We start from the raw sequence: 22011 nt of genomic DNA, 5'->3' as shown, positions 1-22011 counted from the left end.
AGGAAGAGAGTACTTGAAACATTCTATGTTAAATGAAACTTTGTTATAAATGTTAATTGTGATTGCAACAAAAAAATCTGTGAAGCTTTAATGATAATTACCTTTCCAGGTAAGCAAACCATAATGAAGCATGATATGAATAAATTTAATCTCACCCAGTTTGAATGTAGAATCCAAAATCTAATTAACTTAGAGGTGAATAGGAAAAAGCTAATGTGTTTTTCCTGCTTCTGTCATTCTTAATATCACAAATCAATCATGCCACCACCTCAGTATGATTTTTTTAATGATGTGTACTTTTTCTTATGGACAGCTATTTTAAGTAAACTATCTATCTTTTACCAGCTGGCATCTGAGAAGAATGAAGTCCACACTGGCAATTTGACACATTATAGGCAAACCTTACAGCTGATTAACCCTTAACTCCCATGAGTGACCAAGGCAGAATTTCTCCTAACAATATCTATACAATATCAATGAGATAAGTGATGAGAATAAAGAAAAATATAAATTTGGGAATAATTGGTTGATCCAATACTAAATTCTTAGAACGAACATTATACGAATTGTATAGTTGACAGTAAGGAGAATTACAAATTTGAACTGGGAGTACAAGGGATAAATTTTATTTGATCAAAAACATGAACAGCAATAGAGGAAATTAGGTAACACAATTCAATTTCCCCTCTTAAGTATTCTGATTGATATATTTTAGAAATTTTACAAATATTATTTGGACGCCATTATGGACGAAATGCGCAAGCGCGGCCGCCATCTTGTCCAATATTTCTGTCGATGCCAATGTGCAGAGGTTCTTACAGGAGCTGGCAGTTGCTGTCGGCCGGGATTTTTGTTTTTTGTTTTTTATCACGTGGTCATTGGTTTTGTAAACGTTATTAATCGACAAAGATCTAAGGGAAAATGTTATTACTATCTTTTACCATGCTAGAAACAAGCTTTCCTCTTTTCTGAGTGCTTGTAATTAGTGCTAGTGATACAGAATATAACATTTTAAGAGAGGATTTCAGCATCCATCGAACAAATAATAAGTGTTTCATTCTGGAATGAAAACCTCAATAAACTCATTCGGAAATGACTCATTTCGAATAATTTTACTACTCTGGTATCATGTGGCAACCGGGATGAACTCGTTCTTGAACAAAACTCATTCCGATATCATGTAGACTTCATGAACAAGGCCCCTAAGAGTTTTTATTCCCAGAGCATCACGCTCTGCTCTCCTGCCAGAACACTATAAATTTCAATAGCGTTGAAGCAACAACCCACTTTGAACTGCTACGCTGCTACTGAAACAACGATTAGTGACCACAAAAGTAATATATTATAATATTGTCCATTCGACATAAGCAAAATCTTCATACAGGGTAAATATTCATTTTTGTTGGTATCAATTATTGCGTGGCCAGCTTCTGATATAAATGGGATGGGGAAAACACAACTTAAAACCTGGGCTCCCGGCAAAAAGTAATACTCAAGCGTAATATAATAGCCGAAACAGCTTATTGGTGAAATTAAGAGATCCTCGCAGCTAAGAACACTACTGAAACGAGTAGTTGTAAATAGGACCTGAAAAAAAAATTCAGGCCCATACGGGATTTGAACCCATGACCTCTGCGATACCAGTGCAGCGCTCTACCAATTGAGCTAAAATAAGCCAAGCCTTATAAAATCATAAATAAGAGTGTTATGTTAGATTTTTTTCACAAATTGTGGTGATTTATGCCTCGATATGCCAATAAACGGTGGCGACAAGTAGGCGCTAACAAGTAAATTTTGCCGGACTTTGAGTTCGTCTCACGATAGAACAACACAAATACACAAGGAAATATTTACAGTAACTTTATAACCATCCTTTTGTCTTTTAAAAGCTAGAAGCTCAGTAGATTCTGTCATATCGGTCATTGTTAAAACTGTCTTTGTTTTGATGCTACTTTTCGACATAGAAAAAGTACGTTGGACAAAAATATTCACCAGAAAATAAATATTTCTTTGCCAGCTTCAATAATGACAGGGGATTAAGTTTATATGATAAAACAAAGGATTATGCCGACAGAAATACCGGAGGTCAAGTAAATTCGTTACATGAGGTCACACAACTCGGGTAATATTCAGGGTGAAAATTTGCATATTTGAGCGGTCGAACGAAAAAACTAATTTCTCAAAAACTAAAATACTCCACACCACAATTATTCGGACATATTGGGCTACAAAATATGAAAGTAGGAGAGAAAACGAATTTGAGTGACTCTCCGCTGTTTGTCTGATGCATATTGACATTAGCTCTTAAATGCATTGACGCAGTAAAAACACGTGAAATTTACAGCTTCAAGCAAAAGCAGAAAATTACCAAGCATTAGTTAACATGTGAGATTATTCAGTGTTCTCGATTGATTGGTTTCAATCTCTTATTCATTACAAAATTTTACTTGAATTATTTTAAACGGAAGTCAAAAAACGGGATAAGTTGTTGATACAGAATCTCTTTCAATCATCCATGTTTCGACATTTGTTTATTGCAGGTGGAGTTAATGGATACTTGCGTTGATCTATTTTCTGTAAGTTCGTTTTGTTTTGCTTAACGTTAATAGCATTTGTGAAGCAGTGCAAAGAGGCTCCCCAGAAAATTGACCTCATCAAAATGTTGGAAACAAAAGTTAATATTCGTGGCATAGCTACAGAGAAAAGCATAATCGCAATATCGGCTTTAATGTATTTGCGGCTGAAAAATGAAGAATTCTGTTGATTTTGTATCCTATTTACAAAGCACAAGGTTTGTCATGGTTAATTTCAATCTGTTAGGGGCCGTGCAATTAATTATTGCACAGTTTCAAAGCGATTATATTATATATAAAGGTTTCTGCTATTTTGGTGCAAAACCATGTTGAGCAAATAAATGAGACGGCTATTTTGGCAGCTTTACAAGTCTTAACATGTAAAGTAGCCTCAAACTGAGCAGATCTTAATTGCGGCCTCAGTAATTAACGCCTTCATCGCTTCTATCCACAACGCGGCTCATCATATACTTAGTACACTTAAGAGAAGGAAAATTAAAGATAAAAGGAAACAAAACAATTAGGACAGATCATAGAAAATAGATAAGAAACTTGGTCAAGAACACAGATAGTAATAGGATTGTCGTATCAGGTTCGATGGTGCAAACAAAACGTAATTACTTTTAGGACACCTGTGGTTCTTATTCAGGTGGTTTGTTTTAGGGAAACTGAAAACGGCTCCTTAATTTTATTTGTTGTTTAAGCCAGCGGACGATTTTCATCTCAAGAGCCGTACATCTCTTGAAGACAAAAAGAAAATTTTGACTGGTTATTGATGAACAATTTGTGCAACGTGTTGCAACGACCTTTGAAAAAGATGAATACCCTCGTGGAAATATTCTCACTGCTTCTTCTTGTAGCATCGGTTAACGGAGGCAAGTATAGATAACTTATTTTGTGTAGTAGGCCACGCTCCTGTTTTAAAGACCAATCTCGAAGGAACATGGAAACGGTTTGTTACCATTGATCACGGTGGCCACCTTCACCAGAAGGCCTAGTCAGTGTGTTCTATGCTACTAGTTTTCTGTTTCATTCCGCGCAAACCTTAATTAAGTTATGGTAAAAAAAGCAAAACCTGACAAAAATGATTCTTTAAAATGATAACAAATTAACAGTTAAAATAAACCAAAGTTTGGCGGCTTGCTATCTCAAATATAAATGAAAGTTATGCACTTCTTAGGATATTTCTTTCCAGTCAATATGTACATCTACAGAAACTCCGTTGGAAACAATTCAGTTCAGCCAGATAAGAGTCTTTAAAAGACACTATACGAGGTGTACTTTATTGATAATGCTTTAAGCGGTCATCACTCCAGACTAATCGATCTAAATATTTTGCAAATTTTGGCATCTAGGGGAAGTTATGTACCCTTTATAATATTAAATTCAGTCAATATGTATATTTACAGAAACTCTGTTGGAAACAATTAAGTTCAGCCTGATAAGAATCTTCAAACCTCACTCAAGAAGTGTACTTAAGTGATAATTCTTTAGGCGTTCATTACTTCAAACTAATCGATCTACAAAATAAACGAACGAATGTTTCAAATTTAAGAATCAAAGAGTTTTTAGTATCAAGTACAGAGTTACAAAACAAGGAGAAAGCAGGTTAAAAAAAATTATTGTCTTCATGCAATATTTTTCTCTGTTGATGATATACTGGAATTCTTAATATTTGTAAAACATACTATAATTTGTTCTTCTCAGTGGCAACCGAAATATTAGCATTTTAGGCACACTAAAAAAAAGTCTATCTGTAGTCAGCTGGGAAGTGAATTTATGTCTCTCTACACCTTTTGATGTCTCTGGTCAATTTTAATCAGTCCTTTCTCTTTTCAATTAATTGGATACGATTGTAGTTTTTATTTTCACAACAGGGATATGCCTTCCGGGTGATTGCAGAAATATTCAATTCGAACATCATACCGTCGATAAGATCCTAGTAAACAATACTATCAGAACTGTGACAGTTAACAACAACGATATCTGCGAAATTTTCTGCTATAAAGAACCAAACTGTGTCTCTTACAACTGCGGTCCTGAAGACAGTGAATTAAAACAGTGTGACCTTAACAATCGAAGCCATCGGCAAGCATCCAATACTGACTTCATAATGAAGGAAGGCTACATTTATCGAAGCGTGCTGGTGAGTGGGAAAAGTAATCTTTGAAAAACTATCGTAACAGTAAGCTTATATATCCAAGTATCGAGTTATTTTGCTGGAAATCCTTTGTTATTGCATTTACTGACTGACATCATTCTTACAGAACCACTGTGAAAACAGCTCATGTCCGATAAATGCACAGTGTCAAGTTGGCTACACTATGAAAAAATACCGATGTGTTTGTCCTTCGGGCTTTGAAGGAGAGCACTGCGAGATAGGTAATCTTTATGTGTAATTAAAAAAAGAAAAACAGTTATAAATACTAAGGATCCTTAGTATTGTTTAAGTCTGATAGGAATGCTCCTCTTTATGCTGTATACATTTGCCTTTAAAGTTATTTTTTTTCTTTGATTATTCTTTGTCTTCAAAGTTATTTTTTTTCTTTGATTATTCTTTGTCGCATTCTTTTCTATCACGAGTACGATACACAGAATTTTTATCACATTGGCCGTTTCACTTATTCAAGTCACTAGAATGACTTATGGTCATCGAAACTTTCATTTTGTTTCGATTATTTGATTATATTTTGCCATATTCTTTTCCATCACGAGCACGGTGCACGGAGTTTTTATCAAACTTGCAGTTTCACTTATTCAAGTCATAAGAATGACTTATGGTCATCAAAACTTTCCTTTGTTTCAGCTGTAAGGGAACCTGTTGCCTTATACCCTTTAAATTCTGCCTATGGAACAAAAGACATGATGGGCAATCAACCGGATGGTATTCCTTCCAATGTGCAGCTCGCAGATGGACCGGATGGGGAATGTGAAGGCTCTCACCAGTTCCTGGGTACTCAGAATAGCTTTATCACACTTCCCAATCTCGGTGGTTTGGATGTCCAGTATTCCCTGACGGTGCTGATGTGGGTGTATCCACAAGGGCAGGATGGGCCTCTTTTCAACTACAGACCCTCGGGGGATTGGGAAGTTCACTTTTGGATAGTTAACGGAAAGTTTTTCTCCCGTATGGCTGAACGGGGCGGGCCGTTGTTTAGATACTTACTGAGTCCCACCCCACTGATGATTGGACGGTGGGCATATGTAGCCACTTCCTATGACTACAATACTGGGATTACTCGGATGTGGGTCGATGGTATAGAGGTCGCACAACTGGATATTGGATTTCATTCAATGGCCACTAACTATGACGTTAGAATCGGTGTGAAGAGTGGTGATGGTCGACAGTTCAAAGGGAGAGTTTCACGAGTGCAAGTTTATGACGTAGCGTTAACTCTGGAGCAAGTTTTGGCTGTTCAAAATCGAGGGAAGAGCTCGTGAGAACAGCAGAGGATCTACTCCGTGGTCAAACTTTGGGCATGCACGTGATAGTCAATGATGCCAGCCACCCAACAATTTTCTGCTCAAAAATTTCAAAGGAAAACATAAGAAAGAACCGCTGTCTCGTAATTTAAGCGAAAGAAAATTGACAAGTTTAAAATATCTGTTTAAAAAAAAGAAAAAATAGGAGGGAAACTCAAGACGTTTCGAACACAATGCATCTTTAAGTAGGTATCCAGTCGTTTCGTACCCAAGTTTGAGTCGGTTTTGTACCCAAACCGCTGATCTATTTACACATTTATTCGAAATAACTCACGCACCAGCACGTGAACAGATGTCAATCGTCGCGTACGACAAGTTAGAAGAGTCAAACGAGTAAGATTCAAACAAACAATCTGCTTTGTATACTTGTGACCTTCTTGACAAACAAAACTCAATTATCACGAAGTTGATAAAACCAAATTATCTCCTCATACTCCCCCACCGACGCAGCACCACAGTTTCTTTAGCAACTTACCCCTTTATTCCATTAACTTAACTATTGCCCAGCGCGGGGTAGGCGATACACTTTTTCTCCAATTATTAACGTTGAGAACATAATTTATCTGTATGGGTACGAAACGACCGAACTGGGTAGGAAACGCCTGAGTACAAAACGTTCGTGCCTATGAAACGACCGGTAACTCTGAAGTACGCGTTTCCTTTTCGTTTACCACCCTTTTTTGGACTTTACGGAAAATGGTGAAATGTTCTAGAAATAACATGACTTGGTGGCTTGTGTGTTTGTTTGTGTTCGTGTAAGTTAGCATGGTTCTGACAGCCTGAAAGTACGTCACCTAGTCATTGCAACGGTAGAGTAATGATAGGAGTGAAATCATTAGTGATAGAATTTCTTAGGCTGAGGGGATGTCGCATTTAATCGAGTAATAATATTCTCAGATGACTACATTTTCTGAACACTACCATACGATAGTGATGTAGTACATCTATTTTGACCAAATAAGGACATGATGTCATCGGTCAAAAAAAGTGAGAAAATTTGTTTTCAGCTGTTCGATTGTATGGATATTGTATCATTACTAATTAAACAATGGTGGGGTTAACCGCGACCTGAAATAATAATCACCCGATTTAGACCTTCAGAATAAGGATTCCTATCCGAATTTATGAAAATGCCAAGCAAAAAGGCAAAAGACAAAATCCGACAGTAGGAAGAGCGATGAAAATCTTTTCCATTGTCTCGAGAAAAAGTGTCTTCTTGTGCCAGGTGTTAGATGGAGGGATTCCTATTGTTTTTTCTCATTAACCATTCATATGTAAGACTAACTCCACAAGCCATAAATATAACGAGATTCCGTGCCAAGGTAAGCTCCGTTTTCATTTTGCCGCCTGATGTTTTCTGTTGAGAGCATGGCGAGGGCATTATACTTCGTTGTCTTTCTCTTGATGCCTTCAATTTATGCAAGTAAGAATACTTTTTTGATTTTTCTATTCCTTTTTTCGCCCTATGAATTAACGAAGCTCTTTGAAACCAATAATACTACGACTAAAGATCAATTTAAAGAATCGATTTTGTGACCAATGAAATCTAAATCTCCAAAGCGAATATGGAAATTTTTGGATCCGAGCTAACTGTGGGTTTGAATTCTCAAGATTCTTCTATTTATCAAAGTAACTTTTCAAATGGGAGGTTGAGATTAAGAACAGAAATTAAAAAAACAAAATTGTGTCAATGTTAAATAGGTTGCGAGAGGACGCAGCAGCTACACAGTACTTTTATACATGATAAGAAGACGTTTTTAAATGCCTTTCTAATTTTTTTCAACAAACTTATCCCTCTGAATATTTGAGGCTGCTTTTTAATCGAATGTTTTTTAGTAGTTTCAGAGCACACTGATACCATGCTCTTGTTGTGCGTGGGTGGTGTAATTAAGTTGCTTGTTTCATCCCATCCCATCACCTCAAAAGCGGCTCGAACACTGACCTTAATCCTCCTGCCTAATTGGCCAGCAAATACAACACGGGTTATCACGGAAATAGTTAGGTTTAGCACCTAAATACGATAAATTTAATTTGGCTTTCACAATTTTTTTACACATTTTCTTGATTGATCCAATGAAAAGTTTTAAAGGGACTTCTAAATCTAAAAAAAACTGCAATTAATAGAATCAATTTAGTAATGATTGCATCCCGTGTGGTGCAGGTCAGGGAGTCTCACCAAGATAGGAGTTATTGTATATAACAATCGGTTCTTTGCGATTCATTCTTTACTAGCTCTTAACAACAACTGCCGAACCATCCAATTCGAGCCTGTAACCAAGGATAAGATTCTTAGAAACCATGTTATAAGAGATATCAGTGTTCAAAGTCAGTCACAGTGTCGGTCAAACTGTTTCCAAGAACCCAACTGTGTGTCCTACAACTATGGTCCATTACACAGTGATACACCAACATGTGAGCTCAGCAATCGCACTCACCTGCAAGTCTCCAGCAGCAATTTTTTACAAAAGAGAGAATACATCTTCCAACACATCTTGGTAAGTAACATAACAATTTATCATAAGAGCACTTTTGGATCGATTATCCAAAGCAAAATTCAAATATTCTTTTAAAAATGAATCAACCTTACTCAAGAAATGACGTTATTAGTCGCTTGAATTTAATTGAGTGATGAAATGCCTTTTTTTTTTCTTGACAAAGTGAAATAACACGAAACTATTGCTATTTAGAGTATTTCTGTAGATGTCATACACGGCTCTTGAGTAAATAATGAAATCATTCCAATCATGTCCATCGAGCATCTGAAAATGCCAAATTCCTAAAGTACTTCTGATGATGTAATGTAGACAATATTTTCAATGAAGTGATTTAGTGTTTGCGCTTAAATCCTGGTTAAACCCGAATCAACCTCATGTAAGTTAAAACTGTGAATACACACATTGTCTCCGACTTAAGCCCTTACATCCTTTTTTTTAGAATTCCTGTGAAGGCAGCCCCTGTCCGAGCAACACTTTATGTCAGGCTGGGTTCACTAATAGAGGATACCGGTGTATTTTTGCTGAAGGGTTGGAACAAGGAGCTAATTACAATGAAGGTAAATTTTGGGGTGAAATTTATTTCTTTTACAAACAAAAACAAGCATATTCAATCAAGCAAAGAAACAGACAAAGAGAAACAATTTGAAGTCAGAGCATAAACGGTTAGGAACACTAAGATAAACGGTTGGGAACATTAAAAAGGCGAAGAATACTAGGATTCAATGACATACTAGCTGTCCAATCTGTAATATCAAAATGAATATTTAGCTTTTCAAGAAAAGCAGAACAACCACATGTACTCAATTGCTTGTCAGTGCTTACTAGTATATCCAGACTATTTAAAAACTTGTCATTAACTGAATGACTTTTAGGTTGTGATTGTGTGGTCGTGATACACTTTATGCACTTTTACATAATTTAAGAACATAACTTTTTCATAATCTCCAGCAGTGTCCACTCTGTTGTCACCGTTATCAACATTTTTGTCGTCTTCCTCATCGCCATCATCACCATTATCATCTCCATCATCGTCTTTTTCATTGTCGTTATCTTCCTCATCGTCGTTGTCGTCGTCGTCATCGTCGTCGTCTTCGTCTTCATATTCCTCTTCGTCTTCGTCGTCGTTGTCGTCGACAACATCATCATTATCGTCCTCGTCTTTGTCAACGTCGTCACCGCCTACGTCGACGTTTCTCTCCTCCTCATCATCGCAATCACCGTCACTACCGTCGTCCCAATCCTCGTGGTCTTCCTCATCCCCATCATCATTATCATCATCTCCATCATCATCTCTTTCATTGTCGTTATCTTTGACATCGTCGTCACCGCCGTCGTCATCGTCTTCGTCTTCGTCGTTGTCGTCGACAACATCATCACTATCGTCCTCGTCTTCATCAACGTCGTCAACCCCGTCACCGACGCCTACGTCGACGTTTCTTTCTTCCTCATCATCGCAACCCCTGTCAATACCGTCGTCCCAATCCTCGTGGTCGTCGCCGACGCAACCGTCCTCGTCGCCAGGCATATTGCCTGATCCAACTCCACCAGGTATAGTTTATAACTCCATTCTTAAACTTTGTATGTATTTCAAAAGAATTAAAAAGTTCCATACTGAAACTTTGGCCAAATGAAAGCTGCTCGATTATGACGAAACACTACGTGACGACAAATACTACGACAGAGGTAGTAGTCACGAGTAAAATGAAAGAAGGGCGTTATGATGGAACAAGAACTGGTGATAAAAACGTTCTCGGCGAATTTACAACTCAATTCTTATAATGTCCGCACTGAAATTTGGCCAGATATGCGTCACACAAATATGAAATTAAGTGAATGACAGAATGACAAAATTTCTCTAAGTTAAGGCAAATTTTTAAGGTCGTCAAAGCCATATGGTGTGGGAAAATTCAAGTAACGGTCATAAGAAGTCCATGCTAAATCGAATGTCAATAACTTAACTTAACTTAAGTTATTGAGTTAACTCAAGTTTAAGATTAGCACTTGATCGCCTTAGAAAGAAAAGAAATTCAATGCAACAAGGCCAATCACTGTATTTCTCTACGGTTAAAGAGTTTTGCCTTTTAACTTATTGATATATTGGTGGATTGATTGATTGGTCGACCGATTGATTGACTGACTTCTCTGACTGACCATAAGAGACCCTTCCTTAGGAATAGGATTTACAGACAGATATCTACAATGATATTGATACAAAATATAAGAACGAGCTTAGCGAATTAATTTTAATTGATATATTTTAATAATAATTTTTTTTTCCTTTTTTAGCGTGTTCCGAAGATTGGCATTCTTTCCAAAGCTCGTGCTATCAGCTTACCACAGATGTAAAGAGCTGGAACAACGCAAAATTGAAATGTTCCAGCAGTGGTGCCCAGTTGGTGAAAATTGATACTTCTGGAGAAAACGACTTTATTAAGACGACATTTTTGGCTAATGGCGCAGATTACTGGATTGGATTAACCGATGAAGAGACTGAAGGAAGCTGGAAATGGTCTGACGGAAGCATTCTCGCAGGATTTCGAAAGTGGCACAAATCCCAGCCAAATGGCAAACGTAAGCAAAATTGCGGTGGAATAAGAACGGGATCGTTTTGGTTCAGGAATTACGATGCAGAGTGGCACGATAATGAGTGTGGAGACTTTAGAGGGTACATCTGTGAAAAGTAAAATTTGGGGATCGTTTTCATCATATTTTGTACATTTGTCTCACTCTTTTAATAGTTAGCTTTGTATTCATTTGTTCACCCAATTTGTTCCTTCTTTATTTTTTACTTCTACGGGAGCTGATATCTGTTATGACTAAGAACACATGTTGATACACAAAAGGCCACCAGACAAACCAAAATAACGGCCGTCCAATAGATCTCACTTAGTTTTAGATTCTCGGCCCGTTTATAAACTCTCTCTTTGTAAAACCACAACGACATTCATCACGCAGTCACGATGACTTGACATTCACAGATTTGCGATGCTAAGTGTCCATGATTGTAGATGGGAAAAATATCCCGAAGTTTTATATTTGTTTTACAGGAGACTTGATGAAATATATGTACTAGGCCAATTTTTGTCAAAAAGTTTCGTACAAGAAGAAAAAAGCTGCCTATGTGCAAAAGAGCGGTATACAGATATAAAAAATCAACTTGAAATTGAATCCAAGACTGATTAATACTGTCAAAAAAAGTTGAATAAATCCTCACTGATAGTTTGGTGAAGCTGTAAAGACAAATAGTTAAAAAAACCTTGCTTGAGGACAAAAATTGTACAGTGAATCTTGTTTGATATTCCTTTTTCACCTTTTAAAAGTGAACTGAATGTTGTTCTTTTTCACCTGAAAAGAGTTCTGTCTCTGTTTGAGGTGATGTCCTAGAATCATAATATCAGTCATATTTCATAGATTGAAAGTAGAGGCGGACGCTTGTAAGCAGGGTTAGTGTTCCATATCAGGCTTAAATTACTGGGCGTCGCCGCCCTGTTTGTGACACCTATCTCCAAAAGGGCACACTCCTTAGAGATTTCATTTGTATGATAAACACTGACTATTGAATTAATTGAGTTGTAGTTAGAGTTTTCTGACACTAACAGACGACTACTTTATTTCCAATGCTTTCAAGAAGTTCACTCCAATTCTAAGAAATTAATCTCATCGTGGAAAGAAATGTTATCGTTATTTGTTTTGCTAAAATACTTGTTGGTCACTTGCTGATCAGTTTCAAGGATCTTGCTCTTAAAATTTTAAAGCAAAGAAGAGCTGGCATAAACACAGTCACCATGTTCGTCATTTGGCGCCCACCTGATGAAGAAAAGAAAAAGTATGGCAAGGGTGAATGTCTCGTTTTCTTTCTCTTGAAGTCATCAGTTAATTAAAGTATGAATATTTCGTTTATTTTCGCTTCATGAATTGACGAAGCTCTTAATAGCAATAATAGTACGACCAGATGTTATTTAAAATTATCAATTTGTGACGAATGAAATCGAAATCTCCAGAATCTATTTGATAATTTTTTGATTATGATTTTAATTGTCATTGTCCCTTTTTATCAAGGTAACTTTTCTTATAAGCAGTTAAGTTGAGGACAGAAATTTAGAAATAATGTTTCTGGTTTAATTTGGTTGTCATCGGGCTGCAGCGTCCACACAGTCCCATTCTGACCACTGTCCTACTCAATGGGGAGACGTTTTTATTTACGCCTCCAAACAAATTTTATTTCAAGATGCTTATTTTTTTGACTTAGCTTATTCTTTATTTTTATTTCGTCTAAGAGTACAATGATCGCATTCAACTGCTCTGCGTAGGTGGTGAGTAATTAAGTCTCTTGTTTCATCTCAGAGAGGGCACCTAAAAAACAGCTTCAACAGAGACCTTACTTCTCTTATCTAATTAGAAGTCATGAACAAACCCTCAATGCACTTTATTCAGTCCTACCGTCGAACCATTACATTACATTTCTAATTTGTGCACTTTAATTTGCTTTTTATGATTGTTTCACATACTTTGTCGATTCAGCTAATAAATAAGTTCTCAAAAGGCTTTTAAATCTTAAAAAGGTTTTTATTGGTTGGATTTTTTTAGTAGTGATTTCCCCCCTTGAGGTATAATCCATGAAGTCTCATCGAGATAAGGATTATAACCGTTGTTCATAACCGCTCTAACTTTCCTCGCCATTACTTTTCAGTATCAAAATAATGCACCATTCTCGTGCTATCTTGTTGATTTGTTTCATAAAAGCGAAACGTTATTGCCGTGCAATTAGAGAAACCGACAGAGAGCGCAATCTATGGCTTAGAACTTGTGTACTGCTTAAAAGTACACACTATTTTCAGTTGGGCGGCTTGTGTTTTGTGGTTAAATCCTGATTAAGAGCCGAATCATCCTTTTATTGAATTAGTTATTACACAAACGTCGACTCCCAGGTACAAAAAATCAATAGACTGAACTCTATAGACGTGTTTTCATTTTATTCTTTTTAGAATTCTTGTGAAAGCAACCCATGTTCGAGCAACACATTATGTCAAGCTGGGTTCACTGATAAAGGATATCGATATATTAGCGTTGAAGGAGGAACAAATGTTGATCAAGGTATATCTTAGGGAGAAGTGTAACTAGGCTTACGTTTCTGACAGTTACTTGCATGATGTAGTTGTTTTCGTTTGTAAGACCATTGTCACAAAATTAAATTATTGGATACTGATGACTGAACAATGAATATTGCGTCAAGATAATGAAGACAAGTCTCTTGTTTTCTTTTCTTAAAGGAAAACCAACAGCCTATGATAATTTGGCGGAAAAGGTTACAAAAGAATGCGAAAATTCCAATATAGACAAACTAAACCAATCGAAAACAAATGACAAACAAACAAACAACATCGACTGAATCATGAAAATTTTTTTTAGTTCATATAGTAAACTATGTTTAAAAGCTGATTTTCAATTATCTCTTATGTAAGAAGTTTCTCTCCGACCCTTACGAAGCCTGTAGGATGATAGGCTATACAGGTCCCATAATTATTTAGAGCTAGAATAAAGATGACTTGACATGAATAAAATTTGTTCATGATCTCAAAAAGCATCCGCTGTGTTGTCACCGTGGTTAGCATTGTCTTCTTCGTCAACATGGTTACCAACCTCAGCGTTGTCGCTATCTCCGTCGTCTCCGGTGATGTCGTCATCAACAGCATTGCCATCATCCAAGTATTCACCTCGGCCGTCAATGTCACTTTTGCCTTCGCCGTCGTTGATGTCATCATCAGCATCATTACCATTGTCTCCGTTTCCGCTGTTGCTATCGTCGCCGCTATCTTCGTCAAAAGAGATGATGCTTGGTCTAACTCCACCTGGTAAGGTTTACAACTTGATTACAAAACCCTAAATATTTCAAATTGCGTCCGATGTGTAATCATTGTTTTTAATTTTATATTCCATGTTTTTTTAGTCGTGGTTTGCTTTTTCATCGATTATAAAGGTCCCACAATGATCCAATTGGGTCACTCTCTTAATATAATGTCGAATGATTTCCAACCGTGTGAGCTTTGTTTTTCTCGTCCTCGTCAGCGCTGTCACTGCTGCTTTCGCCCTCGTCACCGTTGTCCTCTGAAAAACTTAAGCAAATGAGAGCCACTCCAATATGAAGAAACATGCACTAAATGATGATTAAAACTGTCTCGAGTCAAGTTCGAGTCAATACAAAGCGTTCCCTTCATACAAAACATAAGAGCAAGCTTAGGATATCGATTTTGATTACATTAATTCATTTATTTCTTTATCTTTTTTAAGGGTGTCCTGCAGGTTGGCATTCACCTTCCCGTAAGCAAAAAGTCCTGGCACAGCGCAAAATTGGAATGTTCCTCAAACAATGGTGCTCAGTTGGTGAAGATTGATTCCTCTGAAGAAAACGACTTTATCAAAACGACATTTTTGGCTGATGGCGTAGGTTACTGGATTGGATTGACAGATGAAGAAACTGAAGGGATCTGGAAGTGGTCTGACGGAAGCATTCTCGCGGGATTTCAAAAGTGGCACGAATCCCAGCCAAGCGGCATACCTTTGAAGAATTGTAGTGGAATAAGAATGGGATCATTTCTGCTAAGGAATTACGATGCGGAGTGGCACGATAATGAGTGTGAAGACCGTAGAGGGTACATCTGTGAAAAGTAAAATATGGGGATCGTTTTCCTTCTATTTTCTGCATATTTTCTGCATTTATCTCTCGCTTGTAATAGTTTACTCAGCTATGTATTCGTAATTGTTCGTCCAATTTGTTCTTTCTTTCTTTATTGTTACTTATAAGGGAGCTAACATCAGTTATTACTAATTAGCTTACACTTTAGAGACACCCTAATCAACAACTGACAACATTACGCACGCTAAGATCTCACACATTGTTTGATGAAGGAGCAAAGGCGGAACGTACAACAAGGTTCCTCGTGTCTGTTATTCCTTTTTTCACCTTTTAAACCTAGCTGAAAAATTGTTATTTTTTTGCCTGTATATATTTCTGTTTCTGTTTGAGCTGATGCTCTAGGATCACTATGTGAGTGAGTCCATTTCATCGATTTCATCAATTGATTTCATTGGTATGATATGTACTGAGCATTGAATTATTTTATCTTAATAAGAGTTTTATAACACTGTCACATAGCTACGGTATCTCTGGTGCTTTCCAACTGAGTGTCTGATGCATAAACAATTAAATTTTATCTCAATTCTGAGAAATGTAATTTATCACATTGTTGTGGGAAATGTTCTCATTGTTTGTCTTGCTAAAGTAGGTGGTCACTTGCGGATCACTTTTCAAGAATTTTGCTCTCATGCTATACTGAAACAGCGATAATAAGCGTTTCGTTTCTCCAAAACGTATTCTATTTTTCCAGGTGTTATCATAGAGGGTTCTTATAATTTGTTCTCATTAACCAATTGTAAATGAGAATTATTCCACGTTGGTTGCTATCGTATGGCGCCTTGCGTGGCTGCATATTTTTTAGCTCCGTGTAACTCCCCTTCAATACTCGTGCTAATGGCCTACAACCGCCTTAAAAGCTTTCGTAAATTCTTTCTAAACACCCTATGGCCTTCTTACCGTGGGAAACGTGCGGGTCGCCTCGTAAGAGAGAGAGAAAGAGTCTCCATCAAACAGATTGCTATTGTTTCAACACTGAAAGTTAGCGGCCGTCCTTGGTTTTCAGCTCCGTTACGATGCCTCAACCCTGCGAACTGTATACAAATTACTCCAGCCCCTACAGATGCAAAAAGGAAGGTTTCACCGACGGCTTATGTACCATCTTTATTTGTCTCGAATGTCATGTCCTTGGCTTCCAAAGTGGATGAACTGCGCCACGTTGTCAAGTATGCTAATTTAGATCTTGTTTGTATTACGGAGTCGTGGCTTAAAAGCCACATTCATGACAATGTGGTTGCGCAGGAGAGCTACAATATCATCCGCAGGGACAGAACAGAGTTAAAACATGGCGGTGTGTGCGTGTATATCAAGATAAAGTTTACAGTCGTAGACGATTTAGAAGACCCTTCTTTCAAGGCGTTATGGATTCAAAGTAGTCCTACTGTAGTCCTCCCATAGAGATACAGCTCTAGTTTTCTTGGAGTGTTCTAGCACCTGCCAAGCGCTAATGACTCTGCTTTTTTAGAGTATTTAGAGAGGTGTTTGTCATCTATCGAAACAAGGTATTTCAACTGTGGCCTTTGTTTGGTGGGAGACTTTAACAGGCTACAAACCACACGGCTTAGAAACAACTACAATTTAAAGCAAATAGTACATTTTCCGACACGAGGAAAAAGAACGCTCGACTTAGTTCTCACCAACCTTCAAGACCACTACGAAACCCCAACCCAACGCCCTCCACTTGGCCTTTCGGATCACATGTCTATAGAAGTTCAACCGCAGGCGAGGATAAAGTCCAATAGCTCTACAACCACTATTCAGTCGAGGAATATGCGTCCCAGCAAGCGCCTAACAATGCGCACTTATCTAGAATCAGTGGATTTGGATACTATACTCAATTCCGCGGACAGTTGTGAAGACAAAACCTCGCTTTTGGAACAAATCATTAAGACTGGTCTTGACCATGTTATGCCTATGCGTACGCGCAAAGTACATTCAACCGAACCACCTTGGATAACGTCATCCTTGTTACAAAGGCGGCAAAGTGCCTTATCGACTAAACTCGGCCCATGGTTATTTCTAGTAATGATTAATGACCTGAGTGTGGCGAATACGAACATCTGGAAGTATGCAGATGATACTACCCTCGCTGAGTGTGTGGAAAAGAACGAAACCAGCTCGATGCAGTCGCGCGTTGATAAATTTGTTACAAAGTCTCGTGCTGATGGTTTCCAGTTGAATGAATCGAAGTGCAAGGAACTTAGAATATCATTCATAAAGTCAGAGAATACTTTAGAGCCTGTTACTATCAACAATACGAACATCGAGGTTGTTCCATCCGCTAAATTACTAGGTGTTATGATATCGAATGATTTGAAGTGGAATGTGCACGTAGAAATGATAGGTAAGAAAGCCGCAGCGCGTCTCTACTTTCTTAGGCAATTACAGCGCGCGAAAGTGCCAGCTAATGACCTTCTAAGTTTCTACATCACTTGCATACGCCCAGTTGCAGAGTATGCATGTTCAGTCTTTCATACCGCTCTACCGCAATATCTCTCCGATCAGTTAGAACGCCTGCAAAAGCGAGCACTACGCATGATAAGCACTAATGATTTATCTTATAGACTCGAAGAAGTTTTTAACATACCTACCTTGTATCACAGGAGAGAGGCGATTTTCAATTGGCGACTCTCACACTTTGTAGCGACCTCTTGAGTAATGGAACAAACAATTACGGAAGGGTCCTCGCAGTTTCGGCCATAAGCAGTTGCCAAGAGGAAATTTCTTTGCGAGAATGTTCGAAGCCTAAAAGTACGCAGTACAGAGATAAGTAGACTGTTGACGTATTCTGAAATTGGAAAGCTGCGCGCCAGAAAAAATTTCCTTAGCTCCCGTTGGGAATTATAATGTTCACCGTGTGCAACGTTGTTAGAATAACTCCACAAGCCATGTGTGTACATTTACATTTACAGGGTTCTGTGCAAAACTAAGATCCATCCGCATTTTGCAACCAGAAGTGTTCTATTGAGGGCATTGCAAGGGTGATATATCTCGTTTTCTATCTCTTGGAGTCTTCAGTTTATGCATGTAAGAATTTTAATTCCATATTTGTCATTTTCTATATTTCTCCTCGTGGCATTTTAGGAGTCTCCTTGATATTAACAATAGTGCATCTTGAGATCAATCAAAATTGTTAGTTTGTGACCAGTAAAATGAAAACTCTTGAGGAGCAGTCGAAAACATTTCGATCAAAGTTAGGTAAAGATGTAAAGGCTGGCTCGGATTTTCTTTTTTTCTCCGAATAACCTTCAAAAAGGTGTTTGAAGTTAGCTAGAAGATAGAAATGTAACGAAAAAAAGGTTTTAGTGCTAAACAGATGCGGCTGTCAAAGTCATCAGCAGTCATTTAGGCCTACAGAAGGAGAAACGTTTTGTTTGATTCACCTCCTAATATATCTTATAAATCGAAGGAACTTATCACCGACGTTGCGAAATAAATTGAGGCAAATTTTCCAATCTAATTTTTTAATGGTGGAAATGATTTAGTTGTGATTGCACCTCATGTAACTCAACTCAGCGAGTGGTTATGTTATATTCTTAAATAGCTCTCTCCAACGATTGCCGAATCATTCAATTTGAGCCTGAAGCAAAGCACAAGATTCTTAAAAATCATATGATAAGAAACACCAGTGTTCGAAGAAAGTCACAGTGTATGACGCAGTGCTTCCTTGAACCCAACTGTGTGTCCTACAACTATGGTCCATTATACAGTGATGTACCAATATGTGAGCTCAGCAATCGCACCCACTTACAAGGCTCCAGCAGCGACTTTATACAAAAGGAAGAGTACATCTACCAACACATCTTGGTAAGAAACAAAAACTAATCACAATTATAGAACTTTGGGATCCGGAGTCCAAAACCAAAAGTCAAAGGAATCTTAACGGTATACCAGCCTTAAAGGCATGAAGTCATAATTGGTGGTTCGCATTTAATTGATTTTTAATCTTTCAAGTGTTAAAGCCATTTCAACAATTTCCATATATTCCATTATTTTTTAATTTCTTTTTTTTGAGTTTGAATTAGTTTTTTTTTAAAATGTTTCTACAAGTACCTTCAAATACCTTCCTCAACCTACATGTATATCTCTTTAATGACAGAGCATGCGCCCCGGTTGTTGATGATAAAAACTGTGCAATAATCACGAACCATCTTTCGAGGTGAAAACCTTAACTTTATGTATTATTATTAAATAAACTAGCCTCTTTTCAATGTTTTATTAAGCCTTTGATTACCTTCATAGAATCCCTGTGAAAGCAGCCCGTGTCCAAGCAACACATTATGTCAAGCTGGGTTTACTAATAAAGGATATCGATGTATTTGCCCTAAAGGATTGGAAGGAGGAGCAACTTGTTATCAAGGTATATCTTGGGGTGAATTTAAATTAGTTTTAAAACTCTATCTTTATGGTTTCTCAGAGGCATTAATATTACATTAAGAGTTAGAGGTTTCGTTCGTAAGACCATTCTCATAAAATTAACTAGATGCTGATATCTAAACGATCAAAATCGTGATAGTAAAAGAAAAAAAGAAAGAAAACTGATACTACTAATACTCGATAGTGCTAAATAATTAACAATTGGTTCATACGTCAGCGTGCGTTCATCGAGATATAAAGCACGCGGGAAGTTTGGAGAGCACGAAAGATGCGTAAGAGCTATACGAGTTATATGAGTGATTTTAAAATCGAACAAGCGCGCAGTGCGAGTTCCATTTGTAATCACAAGTGTGATTTCAGACCAAAATTGCACGACACAGGGTTCAATAACCACTTTATTACACCCATTCCGAAATCACCCAAATGCAGGAATTTTGGTCAGTTCAATTATTTTTATTGATGCAGTACTGAGCCAGTTTGAAATTAAATTCATCCATTTTTTTTTTTTTGGGGGGGGGGGGGGGGAATAAGAGTTTTGGAAACAAAAGTTGCAAAATTTGCCACATGATACTTGTCTTTCATTTTCCTGAAATTTGATTGGTTTCTTTAAACAAGCCTTGAAATCTGATTGGTTGTTTTGTTTTCAGCGTAGCCTCCTCATTGGCTGGGAAAAAGATGCGATTTCAAGCAAAAAATGGTGCGATTCGTGAATAAATCGCACCAATTAGAGCCATTCAGATTACAGGGAGCACCAATGATTTCAAAACGGGTGTAATAAACAAAAGTGTTTCACAAAATCATGCGACATGTTTGCGTTATATCATAGAACGTGCTCAACTTAAAACTCATACATTATTATTCTTTCAATGTACTTTTTCTTCGAGTTAACGACCCCTTGGCTAAATTAATATACTAACAAAAAAGTAAAAATTAAAAAAAAGTGTATCGTAATAACTCGATTGCATCCTGTGATGGTTTTCAAATGTGGATAAAATAATCACAAGTGAGACTTTTATATCTTAAACTAATTGACAATGATATCCTAAATTTAACTATTATTTTCTCTCTCCATAAGATGTTGACGAATGCACGATGGCTTCCCACGACTGTTCTTCTAACGCCAATTGTTCAAATTCTGTGGGATCATTCCAGTGCAATTGCCAATCTGGATATACTGGAGATGGTAGAGCATGTCAAGGTAAGTGCAAACTGGTCCTTACGCTCAGGCAAATGGACTGTTACCCAAGTCAAATGCACAATCCATTAGCACACATTTTGAAAAATGTTGAAACAAACTGATTAATCATGACCTTGGAAGAGACAACGACAGAGACAGACAGATCCACAGATATATGTATGTTAATAGGAACTGGAAGAATAAAAGCCAGACAGGGAGACAGGAAGAAAATAGGACTCAAAGGAACATAACGTCTGGTTTTGAGAGTTATTTTGATATCTGTTTTTGATTAATCTTCAATTGAATTTTTTCGATTTTTGTAAGATGTTTACGAATGCATTATGGCTTCTCACGACTGTTCTCCTGACGCTGATAGTTCAAATTCTGTGGGATCATTCCAGTACGCGTGTAGAACAGGATATACTGGTGATGGCAAAACATGTCAAGGTAAGAGCAGTCTAGTTCATGCAGCTTACAAATGGAGCGATAGCCGAGTGGAGCAAACACAGTGAGTCAAAAAACAGAACGGTTGAAAAATGAATAGACGGACTGACTTATCGTGGAATTGGCAGCGAGACCGACAGAGAGACAGATGAACGTGTGCAAAAACGAACAAACGTCTGGACGACCAAGTGGACCGTAGCCTATTCAAAGATATCACGGGTACACCAGTTGAAAAATATCGGATCAAACTGATTGATAGTCCTATTAACAACGAGAAAGACAGATGGGCAGAAAGACAGTCAGGATGGCTGAAGTTAGCCACCGAAAGAGCAGAAATCATATTCTAAGTGTTGTTTTCTTACTTTGATTGATTTACTTTAAACTGAATTACTTTTTCGATCGCTGATTGTTCGAATGACGTGGGGTCATTTCAGTGTGCGTGCAGACTAGGATATACTGGTGATGGTAAAAATGTCAAACTAACATTAACATAAGCAGACCGGTTGAAAAATATTCAGACTGACTAATTTATGATGAAATTGACACAAGGCTGACAGAATGGGCTGAAAGAATCCACAAAAGAGAAGCCAAATCAGATTGTAAAAGTTTTTCTTGTATCTTTAATTGACTTAATTTTCAATTGGATATTTTTTTTTCAATCTCCATAAGATAATGACGAATGCACGATGAACACTCACGATTGTTCTTCTAACGCCGATTGTTCAAATGTTATGGGATCGTTTCAGTGCGCCTGCAAATCTGGATATGCTG

At 37.5% G+C, this 22011-nt stretch overlaps 4 protein-coding genes across 4 annotated transcripts; 2 read left to right on the top strand and 2 right to left on the bottom strand.

The window, feature by feature from the left end:
• Positions 1-9419: 9419 nt before the first annotated feature.
• On the bottom strand, positions 9420-10076 carry LOC136283500 (fibrinogen-binding protein-like). Its single transcript, XM_066172463.1, has one exon. It carries the CDS (start codon positions 10074-10076, stop codon positions 9420-9422), a length of 657 nt encoding a protein of 218 aa, XP_066028560.1.
• Positions 10077-10195: 119 nt separating this feature from the next.
• On the top strand, positions 10196-11235 carry LOC136283499 (perlucin-like protein). Its single transcript, XM_066172462.1, has 2 exons — positions 10196-10286; positions 10838-11235. Exons 1-2 carry the CDS (start codon positions 10196-10198, stop codon positions 11233-11235), a joined length of 489 nt encoding a protein of 162 aa, XP_066028559.1.
• Positions 11236-14125: 2890 nt separating this feature from the next.
• LOC131775356 (uncharacterized lipoprotein SSP0535-like) lies at positions 14126-14702 on the bottom strand. The gene is made up of 2 exons (XM_059091461.2): positions 14627-14702; positions 14126-14400 (listed from the first exon to the last, which is right to left on the bottom strand). Exons 1-2 carry the CDS (start codon positions 14700-14702, stop codon positions 14126-14128), a joined length of 351 nt encoding a protein of 116 aa, XP_058947444.2.
• A 10-nt stretch (positions 14703-14712) lies between these two features.
• LOC131775354 (perlucin-like protein) lies at positions 14713-15220 on the top strand. The gene is made up of 2 exons (XM_059091460.2): positions 14713-14736; positions 14840-15220. The coding sequence occupies exons 1-2, from the start codon at positions 14713-14715 to the stop codon at positions 15218-15220; spliced, it is 405 nt and encodes a 134-aa protein (XP_058947443.2).
• Positions 15221-22011: the final 6791 nt, after the last annotated feature.

Source organism: Pocillopora verrucosa, chromosome 9 (assembly GCF_036669915.1).
Source record: "Pocillopora verrucosa isolate sample1 chromosome 9, ASM3666991v2, whole genome shotgun sequence".
NCBI classification, from domain to species: domain Eukaryota; kingdom Metazoa; phylum Cnidaria; class Anthozoa; order Scleractinia; family Pocilloporidae; genus Pocillopora; species Pocillopora verrucosa.
Note: the sequence above shows the minus strand (reverse complement) of the source record. Positions and strands in the feature narration are given on the sequence as shown.